The 10237-nt window shown below is 36.4% G+C and overlaps 1 protein-coding gene across 4 annotated transcripts in view; it reads right to left on the bottom strand.

Annotated features, from left to right (window-relative positions):
* Positions 1 to 258: 258 nt before the first annotated feature.
* Positions 259 to 10237, bottom strand: part of LOC106881841 (nuclear receptor subfamily 2 group F member 1-A) — a 113848-nt gene continuing 103869 nt past the window's right edge. For all 4 annotated transcript variants that reach the window (XM_089363836.1, XM_052973307.2, XM_089363837.1 and 1 more), the window contains one exon: positions 259 to 2462. In XM_089363836.1, coding sequence (XP_089219962.1) covers positions 2188 to 2462 — 275 coding nt within the window. In that variant the 3' untranslated portion in view covers positions 259 to 2187. The remainder of the gene's footprint in view (positions 2463 to 10237) is intronic.

A 10237-nucleotide genomic window follows, 5' to 3' on the forward strand; every position in this document is an offset into this window, starting at 1 on the left:
CGGGAGTAAATGAAATTAGTTTTTTTTTTTTTTTTTTCACAGATTGAAAGAAAAGAAAAAAAAATTACAAAATTATAACCGCCCCACCTTATATTCATTTTGTCCATGGGAATGACATTTCCGATAATGAATTTGATGATGATGACGATGAAGGTGATGACAATAAGGATAATGATGATGATGATAGTTAGAACAATAAAAGTAATAATATAAAATAAAAAATAAAAATGGGCAAGACAATGACGAGAAAAATAAAAATTTCTTCTAATATGATGACACAAAACTTTATTTCTTAATTGTTAATAAAGTATGATGGCATAATGTTGTTGTTGTTGATGTTGATGTTGTTGTTATTAATACTATTATTATTATTATTATTATTATTATTATTATTACTTGTTGAAAATACAAACCATAATTTGGCATGAGAAACTCCAAATCACTAACAATATATATATATATATATATATATATATATATATATATACACACACACACACACACACATATATATACATACACATAACCATATATATGTATATACATATACATATATATATGTAGACACATATATATATATGTTTATATATACACATATATATATATAGATATAAACACATATATATATATAGATATACACACACACACATATATATATATATAGACACATATATATATATATACACATACATACACGTACATATATATACACACATATACACATACACATGCATAATATACATGTATGTATGTATGTATGTATGTGCATGTTTGAGTGTGTGTCTACATTATGCCCTAGGACCTCCAGATTGCTCAAGGATTTTTTTGTTTTTTTTTCCCCTCCCTTGTGTGTCCAGCACATCTATCTTCTTTCTAGCAAGTCCTTACCCTACAAGAAGTTCCAATTGAACATCAACCATGCCAAAGCTCAGCAGTTTGTAATGGGTGCACAAAGGTCAAGGTCACTGACTCACTTTATTTTTTCGTCAAGGTCAAGGATGATGCTAACTCATTTTCTAATGCTAATTAATTTTTTAAAAAAATACTTGTATCTTTACTAATTTATTATTGCAACACCCATATATTTCTATGCTGACAAACACACACGCGTGTGCATGTGTGTATGTGTGTGTGTGTGTGTGTGTGTTTGCACATGCATGCATGCTTGTATGTGCATAATGATACATACATTATATATATATATATGTATATACATATATATTAATATACATACTTATTTATGTATGTATATTTTACACATACACATCTTTGTGTGAATGTTTCAGGAAAATCTATATACAGTACGCACACATATATACACAATATATAAACACATTTTTTTATACACCCCCCTAATAATATATATATATATATATATATAAATACATACATATATATATATATATATGCATGCACACATAACTATATTAACAACATCACATTAAGTCAACAACAATACAGATGAATTTATATAAATGCATTCAATTTTCGCTTCCTTTGACATTAAATATACACACATTATATATATATACACATATATATATATATTCTATATATGTATATATATTACAAATATTTTCCATCACTTTTGGACTCTTACGTAGATATAGATGGTCACTCTTGTATTTTTCATTTAAATTGTTCATGTACACGTCTGTATATGTATGTGTGAATGTTCATATGTACATGCATGTTTATGTCTGTACACACACATGCATGCACATATGTAAAATTATATAAAGTACAACATATTTTCATGGAAGAAGGTTACAGTTTGCACCAAACATCCAGGAATAATACATATTTTATTAATTTAATTTCCGGAATTATCCGTCTTCAATCTATATTATATTTATTTATAATAACCTTCACTACTCCCCAGTTATTATTAAAATTCTTTATATATAATAATAACAATTACTCCGAGTTTTTATCGTAAAAATATGTCGCAATACACCAATGTTACGGTATGTCACAGCTGTCAATATCTTCTTTTAGTTTACAAAAAAAAAAAATTAAATTTTTTGGTTTCACTTATTATTATCATCATCATCATCAGTGATTAACGATGATTATAATAATAATAATATTAATAATTATAATGGCGTTTGATTCCTTTCCTTCGTCATTTTAAAAGGTTATTTCACAATTTTTCGACCACAAAAAAGACTATGCCTAATCATAGAGTCATTGGATAGCCATGTAGGGCCAGTTAAAGGAGCCTCCACTCAAAAGCATATCTCTAATTAGGGTCTCAATAGGGGTTTTGCCGACCAACCGGACAAAAAACAGCTGTTCAATCACTTGAGCACTGACAGTCCGTAGAGAAGGTAATCGCAACAGCAACTTTCCGAACCGAGTTGGTTGGTTTGGATACTGACTTCGCACATATTCCTCGAGAGCACACTGTGATTTTTCTTGAAGTCCCTCAATGTGAGCAATGTCTGAGAGACCGCAGGCATCTGTAATAGAAGAAGAAAGACAAAATGAAATGAGAGTATATTTATACAGACATACACATACATGTATTATACATTATATATATATATATATACATACAAACTTCATTTAGTTAAAAAATCTATAAGCAAACAAAGAAGGATTATTAGGGGCTGAAAACAATTCACTGATCAATTTTTTGGGTCCTTAATCCTTTTGTTATATATATATATATATTTATATATATATATATATATATATATATATAGAAAAAAATTAATTAAGGTACTCAGAAACCTGGATGTTTGTACATTTACAGATTTTTATTAATGTCACATATTAAATGAAGCACTTTTCACCTAGGTGAAAATCTGTAAATGTACAAACATCCAGGTTTCTGAGTACCTTAATTAATTTTTTTCTATATAATTTCTGTACATCACCTCCAAACCTTCAAATATATATATGTAGATAGATAGATAGAGATATAAATATGACAGGCTCTTTCATTTTCTGTATATCAAATCGACTCAAAAGAGTTTCATCAAATCGAACCCTGGACTTATCCTTTGTATGCCTGGTACTTTATTCTATCAGTCTCTTTTGCCGAGCCGCTAAGTTATGGAGACATAAACACGCCACCATCGGTTGTCAAGTGATGGTTGAGGGACAAACACACAAATATATACATACATACATACATCATATATATAGAAATATATACGACAGGCTTCTTTTAGTTTCCATCTACCAAATCCACTCACAAGGCTTTGGTCAGCCCGACGCTGTAGGAGAAGACACTTGCTCAAGGTGCCACGCAGTGGAACTGAACTCCAGAACCATATGGTTGGGAAGCAAGCTTCTTACCACACAGCCATGCTGCACCTTTATATATATAAATATATACATACATACACACACATGTATGTGCATACACACACATGTATGTGCATACACACACATGTATGTGCATACACACACACATTTGAGTGTACATCATCATATTCTTCATACACACACACGAATACAAACTACTTTGGTCTATGAAAGAAGTTCTGGGTCAAACGCTTAGAGTTAAATAAACACCCAACTTTTCTTACATTCCCTTATAAAGAAAGAAAGGCTCTACTTCTCCCCTCTCTGTGCACCCCCCTACACACACACACACACACGTGTCTATGCATCTAATTGGGCCCTGTATGTCGGTTATATATACACATACACACACAATACACTTGCCAACACAATCTTGCAATAGACACATTTTATATTAACATGTATATACACACACGTGTATATACATATATATATATAAATAAGTATATATGCATATATATAGAAGTATATATTCGCATATATATATTCGTATATATACATATATAAGTATGTATACATATGTATGTATATATAATAAGTGAACACGTTCACTTAGAGGCAGGCAAGCAGGTCACATATGCAATCAACACGCCTACAAGCTTTATGTATGAATATAAGTATGTATATGAGCTCTGTGTGTATGTGTATAATTATGCAAGAGTGTATATGTATGTATATATATATCTGGTGTCTGTGTGTGCGTGTGTGAGAGAGAGTGGAGTGAATGTTTGTTTATCTGAGTGTGTGTATATAACTAGGGCAATGTATTCAAAATGTTATCTCTTACTGTAAGTACACAGTCAAGGAGAGAGAGAGAGAGAGAGAGAGAGAGAGAGAGGGAGGGAGAGAGAGGGAGGGAGAGAGAGGGAGGGAGAGAGAGGGAGGGAGAGAGAGGGTGTTGAGAAAAGAAAGAGAATTATGGAGAGAAAGAGAGAGAGAGAGAGAGAGAGAGAGAGAGAGAGAGTGTGTGTGTGTGTGTTAGAGAAAGTGAATGAGAGACTTTTTAAAAGACTGAGAGAAATAAAGAGAGGAGTTAAGTGTGGTTGTGGATGAGAGATAGATAAGAGAAGTGGGGAGAGGTAGATGATGTAAAGAAGTGAAGAGGAAGGGAAAGGTGGTGGTGGTGGTGGAGAGAGAGTAAGAGGAGAAGAGGGGGAGAGAGAGCCAACAACAACAGCAACAACAACTGTGAAGGGTGGGCAACAATTAGTCTAACCTGGCTGATGTTTTAGGAATGCAAGAACAGGTTTACTGTAATAGTTCTTGAGCAAGATAGTAACCTCTGCCTCCCCACTGTACCCCACCCGCACCCCTACCATCATCACAATCCTCCTCCTCCTCCTATTTACTGTCTGCTCTTTCTTTTCCTTCATACCACCACCACCATCACTGCCGTGGTGGTGGTGGTGGTGGTGGGGGCATAGTTAGGGTGAGCACAGAATAGTGATGTTGATGATGATGATGGTAGTGGTTTTTCAAGGGGGGGGGGATTGCTGTTTTTTTTTTGGTAAAGAAAGGGTGGAGAGGTGAAGCTGCGGGGAAACATGATGTTGATGATGAGGTGGATGTTGTTAGATGTTGTGTATGGGTGGGTGGGTGGCGACACTTGTATTTTCGTGGTGATGATGATGATGATGATGGTGGTGGTGGTGGTGGCAGCTGCAGAAGCAAAGGTGAGCAACATAGTTTTAAACACACATTGCTTAAAGACAACGACGACGATGATGATGATGATGGGGTGTGGTGGGGTAGTGGAGGTGGTGGTGGTGGTGGTTATAGCAGCAAAGGTGACAGAAACACAGTTTATATATATATATATATGATGATGATGACGGCGATGATGATGATGATGATGATGATGATGATGATGATGATGACGGTGATGACGATGACGGCCGGCGATGGTGACGTAGGTGATGAGGATGACGATGCTGATAATAGCGATGATGCTAATAATGATGATGACGATGATGTTAGTAACGGTTATGATGATGATGATGATGATGATGATGGTGATGGTGATAATGATGGTTGCAAGGGGGGTGGGGCGGTTATTATCATACCGCATACCCCCATCCCACCCGCCACACACACTCACAGCAGGAGATGGAAAAAAACCCATAGAAAACTAAAAAGCAAAAAAAAAACAAAAACAAAACAAAAAGAAATCTACAAACGCCAGCATCACCTTACTTTATACCACCCGGGGTGGGTGCCATAAGATTTATACAGCAAAGTAGGACTGAGAGATGATGATGAGGGGGGGGGGGGAAAGAGAAAGAAAGAACGAAACATAGATGAAGGTAGAGACCGTGATGGTGGTGGTGGGGGGGATGTCGAGGGTACTTCTCTTGCTGCTGCATGGTTGGGTAGGTGGGTGTTGTGTTCAGGGTAGGTAGGTAGGTGGGTGGGTGGTGGTGATGGTGGTAACGGGTCAATAGCAAAACCCACACAACAAACAAGCAAGCTTTCTAAATAGTTTTAATACTTTTGACTTGCTGCTTCTACTTACTACTACTACTACTACTACTACTACGACTATAAGAGCTATATTTAGGGTGTGCGAGTGTGTGTGATGGTGGTGGTGGTGGTAGTGATGATGATTGTGACGACGATGATGACGGTTACGACGACGACGACGATGGTGGTGGTGGTGAGACATGCTTCTTCGGTTTCTTTTACTGTGCCGAGATGCCGCTTGCCGTACTGAATGAATGAGAAGACACTGCTGACAAAACGAAACAATAAATAGAATCCCAATGATGACGGTGATGATGATGACGACGATGATGATGGTTATTGACAGCAGCAAAAAAGCAACGGGTCGGTGGTGCTGTTGCATCTACTACTAATACTACTACAACTATTGCCGCCGCCAACACCACCACCCTGACTAATTTCAGTACCAGTTAAAAGAGAGAGAGGTGTGGTGGTGTTGTGATTGCTGATAATAGTTCAGACGATGTCACACACACACACACACACACACACACACATACACAGCTCAGTTCTCGAACTGTCTCTACTTTTCAACAAATTCTCTCTCCGTTCTCTCCGATCATTCTAATGATGACTATATATCTATGTACCCTGAATGTATGCATGCATGCATGCATGTATGTATGTACGTGTATATACACACACACACATATATATATATATATATATATATATATATATATATATATATATATATATATATGTGTGTGTGTATATATATATATGTATGTATACATATATATTCATACCCAAGTGTACATACATTTATACATACATACATACATATATATATATATATATATATATATATATATAGATTTAATCAAAAGATTAAATATATATATATATATATATTTCTATATATCGGTGTATTTAATAACGTATATGTACGTATATATATATATATATATATATATATATATATATATACGTACATATACGTTATTACATACATATACGTATATATATATATATATATATATATATATATATATATATATATATATATACGTACATATACGTATATATATATATATATATATATATATACGTACATATACGTTATTAAATACACCGATATATAGAAATAGATAGATAGATAGATAGATAGATAGATAGATGGATGGATGGATGGATGGATGGATGGATGTGTGTGTGTATGTATATGAGTGTGGGCGTATTTATTTATTTATCTATTTATTTTTAAGTGTTCATGCGTGCTTAATACAAGTGTTATAAGCACCGAGAGAACACGAGAAGAAAAGAGAGGCAAACGATAGAGAGAGAGAGACTATCTCTTATGCTTAGAGAGGGGGTAGCGACAAAAATGCACACACAATCGGGTGGAAGGAAAAATAGCGAGAAGAATATAGAAGAGAAAGGAACAGAAGAAATAGAGAAAGAAAGAAAGAAAGAAAACGAGAGATGAGGGAATGAAAGTGAAAACACGTTAAGTACACCCAGGTCTCACCCCTTTTTTGGTTGGTAGCTAAAAAGGAACTGGGGTGTTTTTTGGAACGGAGGTATTTTCTTGTGTTCGTGGCTGTTATTAAGTAACTCAAGAATCAACTATTGTTGCAGGAGTCGTTCGCTGCTGCTGCTGCTGCTGTTGTTGTTGTTGTTGATATTAACCCCTACACAATACGAAATAACATAGGGGTCGGCTAAGATCAAGCAGAGAGATGTTTCTTGTTATTTACTATTCAGGCGCTTTGAGCTGCTGCTGGCAGAAATCGTTAGAATTCCGGGGGGAGATGCTTAGCGGTATCTTATCCGTCCTTGCGTAGAATTCAAATTCCACCGAGGTCGACTTTGTCTTTCATCCTTTCAGGGTCGATAAACTAAAGTACCAGTTATGCACTGAGGCCGAGCTAATCCATCCACTAGTCCCCTCCGCCAAAATTTCAGGCCTTGTGCCTTTAGTAGAAAGGATTATTATAATTATTATTGAGTGAGAGAGCAGTGCATGCCATCAAAGTGACACTGGGGTACAAATATACGAAGCCCAATATACCCATCATGACTACCCGTCTGATAAGGGTACACCAGGCACATGCATCACAACTATGTACGCGATATGGTGATCTCATATCAAGATAAACAGCGCATGACCTCGCAGGTGGGGCCCAGTTAGAATTTTCTTCAGGTCGAGTAGCCCATCCCGCTCAAAAGGTCCCTGAATAAGGTTTGTTTAAGGATGTTGAGCAAAACACCCATGTTTCCAAAGGTTGTTGTTGTTGTTGTTATTATTATTAAGAAGGCGGCGAGCTGGCAGAATCGTTAGAATGCTGGACGAAATTGCTTATCGATATTTTACGTTCCGAGTTCAAATTCCGCCGAAGTCGACTTTACCTTTCATCCCTTTCGGGGTCGATAAATTAAGTACCAGTTGTGTACTGCGGTCGATGTAATCGACTATACCCCCTCCCTCAATTTTTTTAGGTCGTGTGACTATAATAGAGAGGATTATTATGTATACATATATGTATGTATACATACATATATGAATACATACATACACACACACACACACACATATATATATATATATATCTATACATATTTTTATGTATGTATGTTTGTGTTTGTGCCCACCCCCTCCATCGCTTGACAACCGATGGTGTTGTGTATACGTCCTCGTAACTTAGCGGTTCGGCATAAGGGACCGAAAGACTAAAGACTCCCAAAGAACAAGTCATGGGGTCGATTTGTTCGACTAAAAAAGCGTTGCTCAAGCGTGGCCGCAAACGACTCAAACAAATAAAAGAATATATGTGTGTACATATATATATATATATATATATATATAGATAGATAGATAGATAGATAGATAGATGGATAGATATCTTGAGCGATAGGTAAGATAATTTTCAGCAGTTTTTTTTCGCCTACGGCGTCTATTTTTTTCGTTTTTTTTCACAAGTGTGTTTATTCATTTCACATCATATTTATATTCATATGCACACACACACACGCACACTTAGACATAAGGTCGAGAAAATGTATGCGTATGTAACATACGCCATTAACCTTACATAAGTACAAATTACTGCTAAGTAAATCTGAAGGTTAAGACAAGAGAAACAGCTAATGCGTGTGTGTGTGTGTGTGCGTATGTGTGTGTGTGTGTGTCAAGGAGAGGGGGAAGGTGAGAGAGAGAGAGTGACTTGCTGAGTGTGTTGAGGGCCACTGGGAAGGGTGAAGGGTGAGGCAGGAATTAGTTTAGAAAAGAACAAGAAGCAGGATGGATAAAAAAAACTGTGAGGGGTTAAGTTGGGCTGTTGGTGCTTGTTCTCTTGTGGTGAGATACGTTTCACAAGCATCTCGTTTAATGTTACACAGAGAAAGGGTGAGGGTGCGACAGGGAGAGAGAGAGAGAGAGAGAGAGAGAGAGAGAGAGAGGGAGGGAGAAGAGAGAAAAGAAAGGGAGTGTGAATGAGAGGGAGACAGGGTGGAGCAAAGATGAGAAGATTGGGGTATAGTATGTCACATATATATTTTTTCATATATACATATATGTGTGTGTGTGTGTGTCTATGTATGTATGTGTGTATATGTATATAACATAATTATATATTTGTGTGTATGTGTTTGCATATATTCATAAACGTACGTGTGCACGCATATTTTACACACGCACACATAGATATATGTGTGTATATTTATATATACATGTATGTGTATATATGTATGTGTGTATGTGTGAGGGAGATATGTGTACCCATTCCTTTTTACACCTCACTCTACCCCCCATCACCCCCCAAACAGCCATTCACTAACAAACACACACACACACACACACACAGTATAAGAAGAAAAATAATAAATTGGTAAGGGTTAAGTTGACATTTGGAGTTGTGCTACAAATTAATAAAAGTGCTTTCATACATCGGGTACAGCAGCACCACGCCTATATGAAGGACCGAGTGGGGGAGTACAGGAGGGGTAGCCTCGTTCGGGCGAGAGCAATCCTTAGTATGCAACTGGTATCGAAGTTTCTAGCAACGTTAGTGTTAGTTATGACGATGAGAAAATGCAAATTTGTGCGACTACTGTGCTTCCATCTTGGACCAAGTTTGGACACCCTTTTCGAGAAGCGGGCCGCGTGCAGCATGGTTCATTATTAGGCGGGCCCGTACTACTAAAAACATAAAAAATATGGAGAAATAGGCTCGCCATGCAGAAAGCCCCGGGTGTGACAAGTTATCCATGACTGTCTTTGACAAATAGCAAATTGGCAGATGGTGGCGGTATCGGTAGAGTCATGACAATAAACAACGTTTTACGTTCAAATCTAGATTAGGTCAATATTGTTATTGCTATATTTTCCATCGTTCTTAGGGTGTCGATAAGATAAAATGATTCAAGTCAGGGGCAGGCGAGGAGGCTGCATTGTATGTAGTTAAGAAGTTCGCTTCGCAAC

Source organism: Octopus bimaculoides, chromosome 15 (assembly GCF_046866305.1).
Source record: "Octopus bimaculoides isolate indiv1 chromosome 15, ASM4686630v1, whole genome shotgun sequence".
NCBI lineage: Eukaryota > Metazoa > Mollusca > Cephalopoda > Octopoda > Octopodidae > Octopus > Octopus bimaculoides.